General features: G+C 41.2%; 1 protein-coding gene and 1 long non-coding RNA gene across 2 annotated transcripts in view; one reads left to right on the forward strand and one right to left on the reverse strand.

Annotated features, from left to right (window-relative positions):
- Positions 1–20,127, forward strand: part of WEE2 (WEE2 oocyte meiosis inhibiting kinase) — a 28,816-nt gene that overhangs the window by 436 nt on the left and 8,253 nt on the right. The window contains exons 2-7 of the mRNA XM_060633299.3: positions 7,320–7,516; positions 9,281–9,332; positions 12,138–12,310; positions 13,957–14,078; positions 19,011–19,157; positions 20,011–20,118. Of these exons, the coding sequence (XP_060489282.3) occupies positions 7,320–7,516; positions 9,281–9,332; positions 12,138–12,310; positions 13,957–14,078; positions 19,011–19,157; positions 20,011–20,118 (799 nt within the window). The remainder of the gene's footprint in view (positions 1–7,319; positions 7,517–9,280; positions 9,333–12,137; positions 12,311–13,956; positions 14,079–19,010; positions 19,158–20,010; positions 20,119–20,127) is intronic.
- Positions 2,381–20,077, reverse strand: LOC132679608 (uncharacterized). Its single transcript, XR_009610248.3, has 5 exons — positions 19,990–20,077; positions 18,967–19,034; positions 17,303–17,422; positions 16,787–16,984; positions 2,381–3,048 (listed from the first exon to the last, which is right to left on the reverse strand). It is a non-coding gene; the product is annotated as an uncharacterized LOC132679608 (long non-coding RNA).

Genomic DNA, 20,127 nt, shown 5'->3' on the forward strand with positions numbered 1-20,127 from the left:
GTGTATCTGGCAGATTTGCCTCACAGGCTATGTATCTCCTCAATTACATATTAATTGGTGAAAATGAAGACGAGTTCAAAGTTCCCAGAAAACAGAACTAAATGCCTTGCTAGCTGTCTTCTCAAAACCATTGATATCAGCAACTATTTGGTGTAGGCCACAAATAAATCTTGGTGGGGAAAAAATTCCTGGTTGAAGAATATTGGAACCGGAAGGAATATTTTCATTTATTTAAAAAAAATTTTTTTAATGTTTATTTATTTTTGAGACAGAGACAGAATGCAAGTGGGTTGGGGCAGAGAGAGAGGGAGGCGCAGAAATCTGAAGCAGGCTCCAGGCTCTGAGCTGTCAGCACAGAGCACGACATGGGGCTTGAACTCACGAACCACAAGATCGTGACCTGAGCTGAAGTCGGTCGGACGCTCAACTGACTGAGCCATCGGAAGGAATATTTTTAAAAATATTTATTTATTTTGAGAAAGAGAGGGTGGGGCGTTCGCACGTGAGCGTGTGAGCACGAAGGAGGGGCAGAGAGAGAATCCCAAGCATGAACTGGAAGTAATATTAAGATCTAGAGCCCTAGTGCATTCTGCAAATGAGAAGATCACCGTTTTAAGAGTTGAACTGGCTTTTGGCTCGGCCAATGGCAGAGGCAGGACTAGAAACCTGATCTTTTGGTCTCAGTCTACTACTGTTCTTTCCATTACGCCAACCGGCTCTCCTTTTATGTAATTATTTACTAAAATTTCCTAATAAAAGAGTGTTCACATTCACTGTTGGAACACATTCACATATCTTTGCTGCTGCTCTTCCCAGAAGGAAATCCTCCCCTCTCCTCGGACCCGTGAGACACCGGCTCTTCTATGTGAGCAAAGAGGTAACTTGTTGATACTTCTCTATAAGCTGCGGAGGGCAAATAGGCAAAGGTCCCAGGTGGTCGGCTTCGTCCTTTATTCTTGCTGTGATTATTCTCCTGTTATATCTACACGTCATTAAAATCAGGGTTGGGGCAGGGTTAGCTCTGACAGACGAGTGCCATGGTGTGTGAGCCTCAGCACTGGTATTAACTCCGCTTTCTGCTGGCTCAGCTTGAGGTGCTTAAGGCCGTCAGAACAACATCCGCGCTTCTGTTTGTAGCACAGTTACTGTCAGCAGGTCTCTGCAGTTCCTACTGAGTGTGCACACCACGACCACCAGGGAGGACTAAGCTTCTTGACTGTATTGTGGACAAATGGCTTTCATATGCTTAGGTGTCCATTGTGGGTTTTTCAATGGTCCCAACACCAATAATCCTTTTACTTTTTCCAGAAGCCAGTGTGGGCAAGGGGTACAAGACAGTCTCTGCCCTCAAAGTGCTTACAATCAGCAGAAAGACTGGGTGATATAGACACTGTATGACAGGTGCTTCCAGAGTGGTTTTGACGTATGTAAATTAGGTGGAGAGTGGGCTGAAAGAACATGGCTCTGAGCAAGACCACACAGGAAAAGAAATGGGACACGGTGTGTATGTTTCATTTCATTCACTCACTTAAAATGGAGCACGTTGATATTGGACCTTCTGCTGGAAAACCTTACTCACTGCATCAAAAAGCACCCAAAAAATGAATACAGATAAACAACTGAAACAATAAAGTTCGGATCAGGCATGCTGAGAAAGGATTGGGAATTGAGTCTCAAGATCAGGAATGCCCTTCCTGAGAGCAGTCTTCAAGGATGAGTTGGAATGAACTAGGTAAAGACGGAAACGAGAACTGAAAGCCAAGGGAAAAGCATCTACTGAGTTAAGAGGGAAAAGATCATGTCCCACCTAGAAATTGCATGTTGCTCAGTGACAGGGGCCTGTATGTGAGAGGGTGCAGGCAGTGAGGCCAGAGCTAGATCTACTTTAAAAAAATTTTTTTAGTGTTTATTTATTTTTGAAAGAGTGAGAGAGAGAGTGCAAGTGTGGGAGGGACTGAGAGAATCCGAAGCAGGCTCCAAGCTCTGAGCTGTCAGATGGAGCCTGATGTGGAGCTCGAATTCCCAAATCGTCAGATCATTACCTGAGCTGAAGTCAAGACGCTTAACTGACTGAGCCACCCAGAAACCCCCCAGATTTTATTTTGAAAACTTACAGACAGTCATCAAATGGTTTTGATCAGAGGTCTTTTTGAAGAACTGACCATCAGGTGAAGGCTGGCATGTTGTGGGAGAGACCTTGAGGCACAGCAGTATTTACGACAGATCGGCTAACAAAGGAGAAAGGCCTGAATTAGGTCAGTGGTGGACAGTGAGAAAGTGAGAGATGCTTAGGCTTTGGTAAGTGACTTTGATGTGGGATTGTCGAGCTCAATGGTCAAGAAAGAATTTGAGAACTTTTATGCTGCGAAAAGGTGTTTTTATTACAGCTTGGGGCCAGGACCTGTGGACAGAAAGAGCTGCATTGTGATTGTGAGGAGTGACTGATTATATAGGGTTTTCCATCCTATGGAGGTGAAGGTGATGTTAGGGATCCAGGAAAGGCCTATAGGAGTCAATAGGTTCCTGGAGATTTCTTATTGTGTTATTCTTGTAAATCATTAAGACAGTTACAAACTGTAGTGGAGTTTCATGTCCTACATGCCTGTGATCTTTATCAACTGCCCATTTATTTTTCCCTTGCCTTTGTTCTTAGGCAGTTCCTAGTGCCTGAGGAATGTTATATATCCCACCTTAAGCGTGGAGAAGGTGGGAATTACGGGGTGTCAGCTCGTGTTTTTCTGTCAGCTTGCTTTTTGTTTTCTCCTCGTATCTTACCCTTAAGTCTTTAAGATTGTTGAAAGCAGAAGGTCTCTTTCTAGCTTCTTACTGCTGAATAGGGGCGTATAGATGTCCCTACCTATGGGCCAACACCGTTCAGTTGGGGAACGTACAGGGGAGTTACAAGGCAGAGGCAGCTGGGTCCGGTGTAGACAGCGAAGAAGTATCTCCATGGTTGGTAAAGAAGGTCATCGTTGTTTGAAGAGCAGTTTGGGATCTTGTACAGGTTCACAAGAGTAAGAAGGCATGTCAGTTTGTTCATTGGTTTTTCTGTGAAGGAGGTACAGGTTTTATTCTTGATATGAGCCCAGGAAGAGTATCCCTCTAATTTGACTACAGTGGGAGTATATAATATGACCCAATAAAGACCTTTCTATTTTTTAAAATAAGTTCATTTATTTATTTTGAGAGAGAGAGAGAGAGAGAGAGAGGGAGCGAGAACAAGCACATGTGTGCACGCATGGACAGGGGAAGGGCAGAGAGAGAGGGAGACAGAGAATCGCAATCAGGCTCTGCACTGTCAGCACAGAGCCTGACGCAAGGCTCACTCTCATAAACTGAGATCATGACCTGAGCTGAAATCAGGTGGACACTTAACCAAGTCTCCCGGGGGTGGGGGGTGGGGGGGGCGGGGCCTGGATCTTTCCATTTTGGATATAAGGCCCTGCTGTATTAGACTCCCAATCTTTTTTTTTTTTTTTTTAACGTTTTATTTATTTTTGAGACAGAGAGAGACAGAGCATGAACGGGGGAGGGGCAGAGAGAGAGGGAGACACAGAATCGGAAGCAGGCTCCAGGCTCTGAGCCATCAGCCCAGAGCCCGACGCGGGGCTCGAACTCACGGACCGCGAGATCGTGACCTGAGCTGAAGTCGGACGCTTAACCGACTGAGCCACCCAGGTGCCCCTAGACTCCCAATCTTTTAAATAAATCACATCTCTGGGGCTTACATGAGATGGACTTCCAGTTATAGTTAAACCAAGTTTTAGGAGCATGTGATCAGTATATTCATTAAGTAACTTATGAATTAAACCAGCCTTGAGTGAATAATTTAATAAAGTATTAGAATCTTCACCCAATAACTGGTCCACTGTAAGGAATGGTCTTCTATACCATTCAAAGGGCTGAGTCCTAGAGGTTGTTTTGGTGCAGCCCTAATCCTGAGAAGTTCTACTCATAAAAGAATATCCCAGTTTCCCTGGGTCTCTAGACTAAGTTTAGCAAGGAGTTGTTTCAAAGTATGATGAGCTTTCTCCACCTTTCCAGAGGGTTGTAGATGCCAGGCTGAATGTAGAAAACATTTAATTTTTAAAGTTCATGCTATTTGTTTGGTTATTTATGTAGTAAAAGGACTATTGTCACTTTGGAGGGATTGTGGGAGGGCAAATCTAGGAATAATCTCTTGCAACAAAACTTTGGTGACTTTTGTGGCTCTTTCCATTGGACATGGAAAGGCCTCGATCCACCCAGTGAAAATCTCAACAAACACTAGTAGGAACTTCTAGCCTTTGCAAGGAGGCATTTGTGTGACCTCAAGCTGCCAGTCCTCTCCTGGATATGTTCCATGCCTTTCTACTGATTTTGAAAGGGAGGGGGGTGTGGATGGTACCTTCCAGATTTACTTGCATACAAATAGTACAATATTGGCAGACTTATTTTATTGTAGCTGTTAAATTCACTCCGTCAAATGTATTTTTAATTCAATGTTTTAAAGCATTTTTGCCCAAATAAGTAGCCTGGTATAAACCCTATATTACCTTCCATTGGTTATTTTTGGATATAAAGATTTTCCCCTCATTATTAACAAGTCAGTCCTGTGTATTTTTTTCAATATCCTCATTCCTGGGCTATATGAATTTCTTGGTCTGAATAGACTTTAGCTTGCCTTTTGTTCTCTCATCAACTTGATGGAGAGGTTGAGGGGAAAATGAGGGATCTAGGGTCCTGTGAGGCTTCTGTCTTGTTTGAGTAGATGATATCTTGAATCAAGATAGTTGATGCTAGAGGACATACAGGTCTGGAGAAAGCAGACATGTCCTGTAAATCATTGGATAAATGAGTCTGGAGTGCAGGAAAACACTAAATTGGAGATCTAAATTTGGATGTCATTAGCATTTTGGAAGTTGTTGAAGCCTTGGGTGCAGATAAGCTCAAGTAGCCTGGGTGCCAGAGTAAGAAGAGAAGTGGTCCAAGTTAGGAATTCTGGAAATGCCATGATTTGAGGGGCAGAAAAAGAACAGAGCTTGAAAGGGAAACTGGAAATGCTACTGAAGAATGCACACTTTGTGAGGAATATAGTTTGGATCAGAAGAGAGAGAGGGGACACTGATCAGCAGTGGTGTTATGCCAAAGACAAGAATGCACAGGAAAGGAGCATTTGCCTAGTTCAGGCTTGCCCAAGAGATAGGACTAGAAATCATGTGAAGTGACTTCAGGTCACCATAAAGACTTCCTAGCAGAACTATCTGGAAATAGAAGAGCGTCCCAAGGAGGCTGTATGTCCCTGTGGCTAAATGCACTGAACACTAGTTGATGATCACTTGGTAGGAACACTGTAGGGGGGATTCAAGCATCAGGGGACTAACTGTACCAACTGGGCCTTTAAAGTCTTTCCAAGTCCTGAGACACTAGGATGTTGTGTCTTGAAGGTGGGAGGTATTCCTCAATTTTTCTTCCCCTCTATCCTCTGTACCAGAGCTGTTACTTCTAGAATTAGCTATACTCCCTGGAACACATTTATACTCTCAATCTGGACATCTTTCTCCAGAAACTTTCAGTCTGCTCTACTTTTAGGCAGAACTTCCTTTCATACACCTTGTTCCAAACTAAGTTCTTTTGAATTTCCAAAAGAATTACTCATTATTCTATTATTCTGGCAATAAAAATCCATGTTAATATAATTCATATATTTCCCTGTGTCATAAGCAGAGCTCACAAAATCTATCGGCCTTCATATTTCCAGATTAGGAATTCTGATATTGTCTGCCTTGATGTGGTACTTCTCCTTCCTTTTGTCAGAAAATGTCTAGGCTCTTTTTGTTGTCCTTGAAGTGTGGTCACCAGGATGTGCATCATTTCAGGTGTGGATGCCCCACTGTTTCATATGTGATAGATACGTTTTACTTTCCATATAATCATCAGTATCACAAAAAACTGCTTCTCAGGGACCGATTTACTGTAATTCTATGTTCATTGCCTGAGTCACAGACAATTGAGAAATATTATATAGTACAGTTGTACTTTGAGCAAGTACTCAGTCCTATAATACACTTACAGGAAAATTGTGAGTTTATCATTGATAGCTTTGTCTGACAATAGCCCCAGGATTGTTCATCCTATAAACTCTAAGACCTGTAAAACCCTTGTAAAAACTTGACGCCAGCAAGGCCTTTTTCTTCATATAAAAAAAAATGGTTAGGTTACTGGGTGTACTCTGTATTTTCCTTCATTTCTGCTTTTGTCATTTTGGATTTCTAATTTCAGTATTCATTCTTTGTATTCTTACATTCTTGAATTACATTTTTATAGCGTGAATCATGTTATAGTCTAGCTTCTGCTTCTACTCTGAAAGCCATGGACAGAGAATGTCAAATAGTGGCATTCTTTTAGAAAGAGCCCCACAGTAAATGATTACGAGGTTATATCATGGCCCTGTGTCTACTGCTATGCCCATAACACAACCATTCCTCTGGCCCCTGACTTAGGTCATAATGGCATTCTGCTGTCTCCTCAGAATTCTTTGTCTTTGGCCTGTCACCTCTGTCCTTTTGTTTAGTTCTGGTAAGTTTGTAGGCCTGATGTTCTCTTACTGTACCCCACTTGGAGTGGGAAGTACACCACATTTTCCTACTTATTGGTATGTTGGTTATTAGCCACTACAAAGCTCAGATGATTATTTCTCAATTTCTTTACCCCATTTTATGGAAATTTTCTCCTTTGGTGTTGTATTATAAGTGGAACTGGAAGCTTCTTCCGTGATTAGATAGTCTATGAAATCCTTCCTGTTCTGCAAGACTGATGGGCTGGTGACTAACAGACTGTGCATTCCTCAAGAGATGGAATTCACCTATGTATGCCTCAGCATCTAGCCCAGTATCTACTAATTAGGAGGCACCAAACAAATGTTTGGATGAATGATTGAGGGGGAGTTAAAGCATACCTTGAGAACATAAGGACCAGGTCTTTTAGAGTCCTTTTTGTTTGTCTAAGCTTCAGCCTATCATCTTTAAAAAGTTAGTGGTAGAAGTAGAGTTGGTATTTTTCTGGTCATCAGAATTGCCCAGGGGAAGGCAGTGGAGCTTAACAAAAGTACAGACTCCTGTGTTGATTCCTTGAGTTGGAATATCTAGAGGAAGACCAGGAATCTTTATTTTTCATAACAGGACCAGTTACAATGCAGCTAGTTTGCACTGAACCAGATAACCTCTGATTCCTTTTCAGCAATAACATTCTTTGGTTCAAATATTAACTAGCTGATAATGGATTTTTTTTTTTTTTTAACTAAACTCCTTCTGTCTTCCCTTTTTGTCATCCTCATTCAGTGTCTGCTGAGCCAGTCAGTGATTTCTTCAACAGAGAAGCTCCCCTCCCGAGGCTCTAGGCACTTGAGGCTCACACCTATTCCCCTTGTGGATGAGATGACCTCATCGGCTCTGGTCAATATTAATCCCTTTACGCCAGAGTCCTATAGAAAACAATTCCTTCAATCCAATGGCAAGAGGAAAGCCCGAAGAGATCTGTAAGTGTACTGTTGCCTCTAACTTTTGAGAACTGATCTTACTATGGTCAAGTAGAAGGAAGAGTGTAAAAGTAAGATTAGGAACAAGAACTCTATTTGAATGCAGTTCACACATCCCCTCCTTCCTAAATGTTAATGTGGGTTTGTGACCTGCTTTTGGCACAGAGATTCCAGCATATCCCCATTCTGAAGTGTACTGTGAGGGCCCTTCTCTATAAAAGAATAGGGCAGAGTAAGCCATAGACCGCTGACTTCCATTAGCAAGTTGAATGAGCTACAGAATTGCATTTAGGAGGTCTCCTCTGGTTAACAGAAGGCTAGCCCCGGGGAAGGTGTAGCTCACCCTTCAAGGTGTAGCTCATCCTTTACTACTGCTTCAAGTCTAGCTTGTGTGACTCGGGGCTATAGAGCAAGGATTTGAACTTTTCCACAGGTGATGGCAGATCGACTACTGAGAAAAAAGATAGTGTTGCGTTTGGAGGTGCTAAGAATGGAAAGCCAAATTGCATGCTCCACAAAGCCGCTGAATGGTAGAAATTGTCCAGATGAGGATTGTGCAGATTACTCAGGGACATTTCTTGACCATGTCTCTTCAAGGCTTCCTTTTTACAGAATGGAAGTCAGTCATTTGTGTTCATATGTACTCAGCTAAATAAATGCACAGCTAACCATGTGAAGTCCGCAGAGCATTTAATGTTAGGTTGAGATATTTCTTTTGGAATCAGTGACTCTGTATTAACCAGCTTTGTGGCCAGAATAGGTTGTCTCCGTACTATCTCCTGGATCTTAAGTAAATGGGACTTTAGCACAAGTACACAGGCCCACTTCTGTTACCCAGAATTGGTTTTAGCTCTTGAGGATTCTTTAGAAACCATCAGAGTTAATGGACTCACATCTCACTGCAGCTAGCCAGAAAACACCATTAATTTGAATTTCCTGCAATCCTGCAATGAAAGTGGGGATACTCGAGTAACATCTCTCAGTGCTTCTGCGAAAGTACTTTTCTCCCTTCCTTATTGTGGTGTTGTTATTTTATGAAGTATTAGAATGTAATATTAAACTTAAGTCACAAACGTCCAGCATCAGTTTGTTTCCATGAGTGTTATGTCCTCCTCCATTTGCCATTTCTACCCTGTACTTCTGCAGAAGAAAAATCTGGAGCTGGCTGAGGTAGTAATTGAAATCTTGCTTAGAGATCCTGAATGCAAGTGCTCAGGCCAAAGAGAGGATCTGTCAGAGACTTCAGCTGATTTGCAAAGTCACTGAAAATCTCTTAGCCAGTGTGAGAGCTTATTCTGCTACACCGATGGTCTGCCTGTGAACCTAGTGCAAGGCCAGGTTCAGGGGAGGTGGGTGTTGGAGGGGAAGTGAGGCAGGGAAGAGTGCTTAGTGTCACATGTTCTGTGCACTCTCCCCTCCACTCTTCAGCACTGCTCTGTTTGCCTAGAACCCCACTCCTGCCCCTTAGCTGATTCCTACTCATTCTTGGAAACTTAGCTTGGAAACTCATTCTCTTTTGGGAAAGACTTTTACTCGTGACATCATGATTTGGGTGCTGTCTATAGTATCCCTTGATATCTTGTTCTTATTCTTTCCTAGTGTCTTATGTTGAAATTTTCTATTTATCCCTGTCCCCAAATAAAAACTGAAGGGGAAAAGGAATGGTCTTATTCACTCTTAGAGCCCCAGAACCTAGTATAGTATCAAGCTCTATACTGCTAATCCTACATCGATATCATTTCATTTTGTTATTCTTTTTTTAAGTGGAGAAGCTGGTCCAGGGGAAAGCGATGTAGAACCAGGGCTGCCTGCCAAGGTGAGCACAGTTCTCTGTTCCAGCTGTCATGACTCGGTCACTTCGTCCTATCACCTCTCTCTCTCTCTCCCCCCCCCCTCCACCCCTAACTTCATAGATTTACAAATGTGCCTTGCAACTGAATTTATCTGGACTCTTCATCAGGGTCTACATTCTTTGCTTAGTTCTTACTTTATCAGACAGTGTCTGACCTGCATATTGCTGAATCATTACCTTGGAGTGTTTTTAAATTAATGGCTACTGCTTCTATCTTTGATTTCGGGAAAAATTCTATATTCATGGAGGTACAGAAGTGAAGGGAAAATTCAAGATATTTAAGGCCCCCCAAAATGGAAAAACAGGACAGAGAAAAATGGCATAAAGCTGGAAGTTTAAATGTAAAATTTTAGCTCTTAAATGTGTCCGTACCTATTGACTTTTAAATAGTGTTCACAACTTTTGATGTAGCATCCCTCATTTTATAACCTAGCCTAAGAAAATAATACTATAAATGTTATCAGCAGAGATGTGTACCGCAGCCTTAACTGTAATAGACAAAAAAAAAGAAAAAACCCAAAAAGCAAAAAACCACACCCTCCTAAATGTCTAATAAAAAAATGGCCAAATAAATTATATTTTAAAGTGGAATTTTAAATTGCCATTAAGATGTTTATAATATGAAAACGTGCCTATGTTCAATATTCAGTATACAAGAGGGGGAGGGCTTGAGGTTGGGGACTGATGTGGATGGTAAGCTGGCTTATTTGGTGTCTGAGATGGGGCTGGGAAGGTATAGTGGGTGAGCAATTGGTAGAAGGCCTTGAAGCCTCTGACCAGAAGTTTGGCTTCCTTGCGGGAGATAATTAGGTGTGTCTGATTCTATGGTATCATTTTGCAAAAACGATTACTGTTTTTAAAAATTTTTTTTTGATGCTTATTCATTTTTGAGAGACAGAGATAGAACATGAGTGGGGGAGGGGCAGAGAGAGAGGGAGACACAGAACCCGAAGCAGGCTCCAGGCTTCTGAGCTGTCAGCACAGAGCCTGACGTGGGGCTCGAACCTATGGACCGTGAGATCATGACCTGAGCTGAAGTCGGATGCTCAACCGACTGGGCCACCCAGGCGCCCCAACGATTACTATTTTTGATTACAAAATGTGTTACCATTTGAAGAGATGGAGAGAGGGCTGGTAGCTGTAGAAACTTCAGGTATGGAGAAAAGAGAACTTGAGATTGGCCAAAGGCAATGAAAATTCTAGATCTTGCTAATGGAGACTGATTGGCATTGTTTGTTGAAATGAAGAGGTAGTAGGAGTCAAGATGGTTTAAACTCAAAGCTAGATGAAAAAATTCTTGCTAATGGGGACATTGAAAAATGAGGACTTCATGGAGATAAATCAGTTCGGATTGAGATTCATATAAATTTGTGGAGATTTTCTGTCATCTTAGCTATCATTTACTGAGAATTTACTGTGTGCTTGGCCTTGAACTAAGTTACACACACAGGCACACATGCACACGTCTTCTCATGTGATATTTAAAAGAACCCGGAAGAGTAGTTTCTATCATCCTCACTTTACTTTAGATGAGAAACCTAATAAAGGAGTTCAGTGATGTGTCTAGGGTTACTTACTAGCTGGGCAACGGGGGATAGTGCTAGTGAGCCAGGAAGCTGAGATCCTAAGCTATACCTGAGCTTATAAACTGAGGTAATCGATCTGATAATTTTGTTCTCCAGACTAAGATTTTTGAGGAGGCAAATTGAACACAAATTAAGTTTACTCAACTTGAGATGAAAGTATTAGCAGCCAGAGTGTGAGACAAGTAGACAGGAGTCAGAGGGTGGTGTCCTTCCCCCCCCCCCCCCCCCCCCCCCCCCCCCCCGCTACCCCTTAACATGTTCCACCCAGATCCCAGCCATTGTCTCAGCTGAGGACAGTAGCTCTTCTGTGAGCAGGTGTGTCCCCTCTAAAAACAGAATGAGAAGAAGAATATTCCAGACAACAGAAATAACCTAGAAAAAGACCTAACCTATTAAAGGATGCCGGTACATCACTCACAGGTGGAATTTAAGATACAAAACAGATGAACATAAGGGAAGGGAAGCAAAAATAATATAAAAACAGGGAGGGGGACAAAATATAAGAGACTCTTAAATACAGAGAGCAAACTGAGGGTTGCTGTAGTGGTTGTAGGTGAAGAGATGGGCTAAATGGGCAAGGGGCATTAAGGAGGACACTTGATGGGGTGAGCTGGGTGTTATACATAGGGGATGAATCACTGGAATCTACTCCTGAAATCATTATTGTACTATATGCTGACTAACTTGGATGTAAATTAAAAAATAAAATAAAAATTTAAAACCCCCCAAAGAAATTTAAAAAACATTAAACAATGCAAGTACAGAGTTGTATAGATGGTTATAAAGAGTACAAAGAAGGTAGTCGGCAATTGGGAGGTTCTTGCTACTATGAGTACTGACACAGAGAGGTACTTGGGTGGCTCAGTCAGTTGAGCATCCGACTTCAGCTCAGGTCATGATCTCACAGTTTGTGAGTTTGAACCCTGTGATGCAGGCTCTGTGCTGACTGCTTGCTCAGAGCCTGGAGCCTGCTTCAGATTCTATGTCTCCTCCTCTCTCTGTCCCTCCCGTGCTTGAGCTCTGCCTCTCAAAAATAAATAAATTTAAAAAAAATACACAGACAAAATCCAATAGATTTGCTTTGAAAGTCTTTTTGAAAACTTAGAGAAATTTAGGAATATGCCTTAAATTTATTGCTCGTAATATGTTAGAATTATTTTAATTTTTTAATAAAATATTTCAGAGATGTGTTCTACGAGAAACCAACATGGCTTCCCGCTACGAGAAAGAATTCTTGGAGGTAGAAAAAATTGGAGTTGGTGAATTTGGTACAGTCTACAAGTGTATTAAGAGGCTGGATGGATGTGTTTATGCAATAAAACGTTCCATGAAACCTTTTGCAGGATCATCAAATGAGTAAGTACCTTTGAAATGTACTAGAAGTATAAACTTGGATTTGGAAAGTTGTTTCTTGTTAAAACATTTCATTTTGTTTGTTTGTTTGTTTATTTATAGACAGAGACAGCATGAATTGGGGACGGGATGAGAGGGGGTAGAGAGAGAATCCCAAGCAGGCTCCAGGCTGCCAGCACAGAGCCTCATGAGATCATGACCTGAGCTGAAACCAAGAATTGAACACTTAACTGACTGAGCCATCCAGGCGCCCCAAAACATTTTTAAATAATGGCACTGATGTCATTAAAAACATACCTATTGCTACCCCCTCCATTGTATGTGGTCTCACATTTATAACTTTTCTGAATTTTCCAAGTCAGAGATAAGTTATTTCCTAAAATGTACCATGATAATTTGGGAACAATCATGTTGCATTTTTTCATGGTTCTTGAGGCTTTTACTACTGGTCTTAACTGCTTTTTCTTTAATGAATAGATTTAGGGATTTTCTTCCTGTTTCATTCATTAGAAATATTGCCAAGTAGGAAGTTAGTGTTAACTCATTGGTTATCTCCACTTTGTATTAACAATGAATTCATTACTAAATTCATTATGACTATTGAAATCAATGTTTTGAAGACTACAAGTGAGAAATTAAGAAAAATTTAAATTTCATTCTCAGAACTAATTGTTCAAAAGTTCTTCCTTTTACAAGGAAAACAAATATTTCCAGATTCAGCCAATGTATTTTGTGAACTGTGGGGATGTAATGCTTAATTTGCTGAACCTGAAATTATGGGCCTTAGAATTCTTCATTTTTATACTGAAATTCATCTAGTACCACATGCTACTTTTTTGTGTTGGATTTCCTATTCCATAATGAATCATGAATATTGGCAGTCCCCAAGACTGTCCCTATGACTATATCATATTGGCTGAGTGCAATATTATGACTTTCTAGCCTTCACAGAGAAGACAGAGGACCCATCACAATATCCTTCATCAAGTCTATGGTGGGCCTCTTGTTAAGCCCATCAATATATTTTTTTAAATTGTGATACAGTGAAATTAAGACTCAAAGCATGTCTGCCATTGATATAATAGCAACCCAAGACTCCTCTTTACATACGCCATGTTCAATGAAAACAAACAAACAAACAAACAAACAAACACCATGGATTTTGGCACCAGGATGACCAAGGTTCTGGTCTTAGGTCTACTATCACCAGCTTGACTTTGGGCTAGTCACTGAGCTTTCTAAAGCCTTCATCCTTGCCACTATATCTTACTGAGTAGTTATGACAATTAAATGAGGTAAAATAGTAAGCAAGCAATGAGCACTCAACGTTCTGCCACTGTTAATAATGCCTCATATCATGGAGCACTTGGGTGGCTCATCAGTTAAGCGTCTGACTTTGGCTCTGGTCATGATCTCACAGTCTGTGGGTTCAAGCCCCATGTCGGGCTCTGTGTTGACAGTGCAGAACCTGGATGGAGACTGCTTCCAATTCTGTGTCTCCTTCTCTCTCTGCCCCTTCCCTGCTTGCTTTCTCTCTCTTTCTCAAAAAGAAATAAACATTGAAAAAAAAATAACGCCTCATATCTTGTCTTTGAGAAACATTTGTGTGTATATTGATTCATTTTTCTTGATGCTTGTCTGTCTGTTAGGAGTTTGGCTTTGCATGAAGTTTACGCTCATGCAGTGCTTGGGCATCACCCCCATGTGGTACGTTACTACTCCGCATGGGCAGAAGATGACCACATGATCATTCAGAATGAATACTGCAACGGTAAGTATGTGGACTATCAGTGGTGGAGAGGGAGATGAACTTTTAGTCCCCAGGAAGAAAATCTTTGCCTCCCCCTTGTAGTTTATGCCACGTGTAGCAGAGTCCTACCTAAAAGGTCTGTACTACAGTTTTGCTTGGAAGCAGAGAGCAGGAGACACGAAGTTGCATTGAAAAGGAATTTCAGGTTTATACTATTTCATATTTTTTTCAGAGGTGATGTGTGGCTGACACCCAGAAGCTACTAATCCCCTCACACTTTACTCAATACTTAGAAACCTTTACCCCAGTGGTTTGAATGGTAAATCATCCTCCTCTTACCATTTGCTAGATATTCTTAGAGAAGCAAGTCATACTCTGTACCATTTTTGGGGAGCGGGTGGTAAACTTACACAGCCAACTTTTGATTAATTTTCAAGCGGATTCCTGAATTTGAGGATTGTTGTTACCTTTGAGGCTTAGTGTTCTCACCAGAGGAAGGGCATGGGGTGAGCGCTGGGAATGAAATGCAGTGACTTCAGATTATTCTCGCAGGTCTTTCAGGACCATACATACACAAATAACTGGTCAAACTTTTTTTCTGGGCTACTTACATCGCAAAATGTAGTCCTTTGGCCTAACGTATTTCTACTCTGTGATTAAGGGGGTGACCTAGCAGTATCTTTACATATTATTATTCTCAGATATTTTTCATCAAAATGTTCAGTGGTAAAATAGGAAAATGCTCCCAAATTAAATAGAAGCTTGCCATCCTTTTACGAGTGGTGATCTATATTCTGGCCATGGCAATATTGGATAATGGCACCCCTCTCAAACCTGCTCCCCTCCCCCACAACATGTACACCTACGCTGAAGTTTCTCTAATAGCACAGTCTTTGAGTAATTTTAGTAGCCACCAGATAGCCCTGAGTATGTAAGCATAGCCTGACTTTTGAGGACAGTTGACAAAGCTTTATCATTATATCTACAAGTAGGTTAAGTAAACAATATTATGAAACACTAGAAACACAGAAAATGGCACACATATGATGCAAATTAATGGCATTTCTCTTAGTGTTTCCTTAGAGCCTGATTTCCTTGTAGTCTTAACTGTGAACTTTTTTTTTCTGAAAAGGGAAAAATCCCTTTTTCTAATAGTCTCTTCAGGATAAAAAATGGACCCTTTCCTTGTGATTGAGATGTTGAGACTTTTCTTCCTAATTCCTCCTTACTGTAACCTGAGATTCCCTATTCTTGTCCCTCCCATCCCCCAAGATTGGTTTTATTTTCATGACTTTCAACTACTAACAAAGATAATGGCAAATCATAAAAATTAACCAAGAAAGTAAAACAAAACAAATCTAACCTGATTTAGGGCATTGTAAAGATTTCAAATGTTCAAAAAAGAATAAGGTGGAGTGATGGTGCCTGTTACAAGTCCTCTTCTAGTTCTTTGCAACATTTGAATACCTTCTACAGACGTGTCATTCTGTTAAGTTCTAGGGTGAGCTGTACCAGAGAGTGAGAAAAGTCTTTTGAGGAGCTTTATTCCACTTGCTCGCTTACAGTGAATCCACATGAGACCATTTGGTGCAAAACCAGGTGGTACAGCTATGGATAAAAAGCATTCGGAGAAGACAAATTTGAGCAAGAGGCAGCACAGTGTGGTGGGATGGGCCTGGGCTTGAAAGTCAGGCAGGAGTGGGTCTAAAACCCAGCTATACTGCATACCAGTTATGTGATCTCTGGGATGTCAATCCCACTGAGTAAAGAGATAGTAATATCTACTTAGGAGATAGTAATACTTCTTATTTTGAAAAATCGGAACAACCTACATCAAATGCTAGCACACCGTCAAAACCTGATACAGATTGAGAACTCAGAAACAGTTGTTACTAGAGTAGCCAAAGAAAATCTCAAAAAGGAGGTAAGACTTGAAAGAGACTTTGCAGAAGGATTACCAGAGTTTAAGGAAGAGCAAAGAAGACATCTATTAGAGGAACAGCAAGCAGGCAAAGGGCATGACATTGGGGATGGGTCTGACCTAGCAGATGGTAAGGAGACTGATGGGACTAAAGTGACCCTATAACAGGAAATAAGATCAGCAGAGTCAAGTGTGGGAGGAATACAGAGCTTTTGGATGTTTCCAGGCAGCAGATTTTCAAGAAGATGTGATAGATGAAGAGGAATCATTGTCTGTTTGCCATGGTGGTCCACTAACTTCACTGTGTCCTTGCCAATTAAAATGTAGTTCTGATTTATCAAAATGTAATTCACATACATTGCTTTCAAATGTGAACTGATCACGGAAAATAAAGCACACCCTTATACTTGTCTTGTTTGTAGTTATGGATAATCCATGTTGAGACTCTGCCCTGTGGCTCTAAATAAAGGAGAGTTAAGTCCAAAGTATTTGTAAGGTAGCAGAGTAGCTAGTGCCTGATTCCTTCTACTCCTTTCTCCTTCTACCCTCTGTCTCTCCCTCTTTCTCACCTCTTCCTCCTCATGCCTGCCACCCTTAGCTCTGTACCCCCAGCCTGTCAAAGCAGTCAGGCTAGAACATGTAGAGTTATGGTTTACTCAGATTATAAATTGGATGTTTTAGATAATGTACATCATAACTAGTAGAGACCAGCAGTTAACTGATTTCCCCTACTGTCCCTCCTAAACTCTAAACCAATCAAATGTTCCTTCTTCCACCCTCACCCTTGCCAAGATCCCCTACCCGTCACCTGTGGGTCAGCCTCTGAAATCTGAAAGCTTTCCAGCAGTAGATCCATTGTGCAACCACCAGGATTCCAAACTATTCAGGATGGAACGATTAACCTCTCGCTAGAGGCAGTATTTTCTTGTGATGTCTTCTGTCACTGAAGTTTTACGAAGCATGCTCCCCTTGTTCTAGTGATGTGGTACCCAGAAGTCTGCACCATCTGTGGAACACCATATATTGGTTATATTTTCCCACCAAACAAGGAATAACTTTACCAGCAGGAAAATATGCTTGTGTTGTAGAGAGCAACATAAAATCAAGATTTTGAGAATACAAATGTATGAACAGAATATCCTGTTGGTCTGCTGTTTACATTTCAGTGTTGGAAGGCATTTGCTATTTGTTTTAGTGTCTGTCAGGTTTCATAAGCAGACAGAAAAACATAGATCTGTTTTTCTTAAGTTTCCTTTTTCCCTCAGCCAAGTGGGGTAAGTATCTTTATTTTATCTAAAGAAAAGAATTTGGCAACTCATCTCACCAAGATGGTTTGAGAAGAGCTGTCCAGGAGCTGGCTGTTTCCTCCTAGGGCACAATCCTGTCAGTTACAGTATTGTCTCCAGATGGCATCTTGGGTTATGGAGTTAAGGCTCCGGTATAGCTGAGATTAGGAGGGATGAGGTTTATCGTTCATTCAGTATTGCTCTGTCTATACACACAGACTTCCTTAATACTGTTTGGCAAAGAACAGTTAATTATGCTCCTCAATAAGAGGGAGACCATTGGCTTTAGCTGTAGCAAAATAAAGATATCCTAATACCTTTGCATAAATGCTCTCCAGTAACTTTTACTGTTGTTAATTATTACTTGGCTAACTTGAATATTACCTGCAGGGCTTCTAAGTAATTAAAAGTGCTGCTGGTACTGGTCTAGTTACCCTTACTAAACACCTGTAGCTCTTCAGGAATCGGCAATATCTCTGCTTATAATCTAGAAGACCACGTTAAAAGGTTGCTAAGTGCCGCTAGGGTGCTTCTTCTTTGCATACCTTTTATGGGCTCCTTGTCTTTGTCTTTCCTTTGCCTCTGTTGCCAGGATAGACCTTCAGTCCAGAATATGTGCAGAGTGCATGCGAGACCTTGAGAAAGTGAGGATGGATAAGATGGGGGTCTCGGATGAACACCCAGTCTAGCGGGAAATGAATTCCAGTAGACATGGGGGCCTTGGATACAGGCTTCCTTCTCTTTGGCACACCTCACAACTTCATCTGCAAACAGACTTGAGGTGGCTGTGGTCTTAATAAGCTTCAACATACTCTTCCTTTCTAGCTAAGGTCATCTATAGAACATAGAATCTTTTTTTAAGAAGATTCCCAGGAAAAAGACACACCCTTTACTTTAGCCCTCTTTGTGTTTCTGGAAAGGGCTGAAACTCTTCTTCTTTCTTAACTGAATTATTTTAACATGAAAGATCAATCTTTAAACTGAATATTACATAGGATACTTTAAAAATATGGATTTCCTAAAAACCATTAGTATCTTAGATCCTGTTGTTCTGACACATACTTGAGGGCTGGAGCTCTAACTGCCAGGGAGACCCAGGACTCTACAATTTGACTGAAGAGGCTGCCAATAAATGCAGATTAACAAAATAAAGGGTTCAGAAGCATTCTAAATCCTTAGGACGGGGTACCCAAGATTGGCAGTGGTGGGGGAGGGGGGGGGTCACATGATTCCAGGCCTTATTTTTTACTGATAACAATGATAAACTAAGAGTCTGTAGTGTATGTGCAAATACTATGGCTCAAAAAGGATTTAGGTGTATATTGAAGTTAAACTTCGAACTCATTAAAGTTACTAGTGGCCTATAATTACTAGCTGGACTCTGAACTAATCATCAATGCTAATAGCAGCCATCTGTCCAGGCTTGATTGGCCTTCTGCTTAATAATCAGGTAACACTTTGAAAATGTTAGTTGGGGCAGGGCATACTCAAGGCAATGTCACCACATATTGGATACCTGGGCTACGGCACTTTATTTTTTTCTTTCAAAGTCCTGTAATTCTTTCCAATATGTCTGTGGTATAGACAGACGGGAGGGCAGATATTACTGTTATCTAGACAATAATCTAGATTTGTTGGACTGAACTCATTCATGAGGAATTTACTGAATGTTTACTATGCTTCCATCTATTAAGATTCATACCTTTTCTCCATTCTGTGGGGCTGCTCTCTGTTGTTCTTTCCTAGGTGGGAGTTTGCAGGCTGCTATATCTGAAAACACAAAGTCTGGCAATCATTTCCAAGAGCCGAAACTCAAGGACATCCTTCTGCAGATTTCCCTTGGGCTTAAGTACATCCACAACTCTGGCATGGTGCATCTGGACATCAAACCTAGTCAGTATGGCTCCCCTCTGCTCCTTTGGCCAGATTTAGTTCTTTCCCCACTGTGTCAGAATTGTCGTCTGTGTACCTACTAAGTGTTGAAGATGCTGTTTGCTGGCAAAATTTCTTTCTTTCATGTGTTTCCCTGAAAATCTTAGTCAAACAGTTTTATCCATCCCCCCCGTCCAGGGCCAGGGGACAGAGAAAAGACTTTTTCCTAGTTAGAAAAGCCAAAGTATGAAAATATTGGCTACATCCTGAATGTGTTTGACTACTGTTGTATATACTCTTTCTAATTCAGCACCGACTAAAGTGAACAGAAATTAATGTTTTTGACACTCAATAATGTGAAACTCAGAGAAATGTAACCATCTTCAGGGGCTTCTTTCTTTGTTTTGAAGCCACCAGCCTCTTCAGAGGATGGGGTGTGTCTGAGGTCAGTTTCACTTAAAACAGGTATTCTTTTTTTTTTTTTTTTAACATTTATTTATTTTTGAGACAGAGACAGAGCATGAATGGGGGAGGGGCAGAGAGAGAGGGAGACACAGAATCGGAAGCAGGCTCCAGGCTCCGAGCCATCAGCCCAGAGCCCAATGCGGAGCTTGAACTCATGGACCATGAGATCATGACCTGAGCTGAAGTCGGATGCTTAACCGACTGAGCCACCCAGGTGCCCCTAAAATAGGTATTCTTAACCACTGAGTTGTTCAGAGATTCTATGGAAGATAAGAAACCTTGGTAGTCTTGTTACACGAACTCAGAAGAGGAGGAAAGGAGGGCGGCCAAAATGTCAAATACAGAAAAGACTCTTTGGGGGTAAAAAAGCTTAGGAGTCATTACTTACGTTAATTCTGTATTTATTTAGGTAACATCTTCATTTGTCATAAGATGCAAAGTGATTCTCCTGTAGCCCCAGAAGAGATTGAAAATGAAGCTGACTGGTTTCTCTCTGCCAATGTGATATATAAAATTGGTGAGTCTG

The sequence above is a fragment of the Panthera onca genome, chromosome A2 (assembly GCF_046562875.1).
Source record: "Panthera onca isolate mPanOnc1 chromosome A2, mPanOnc1 haplotype 2, whole genome shotgun sequence".
Classification (NCBI taxonomy): domain Eukaryota; kingdom Metazoa; phylum Chordata; class Mammalia; order Carnivora; family Felidae; genus Panthera; species Panthera onca.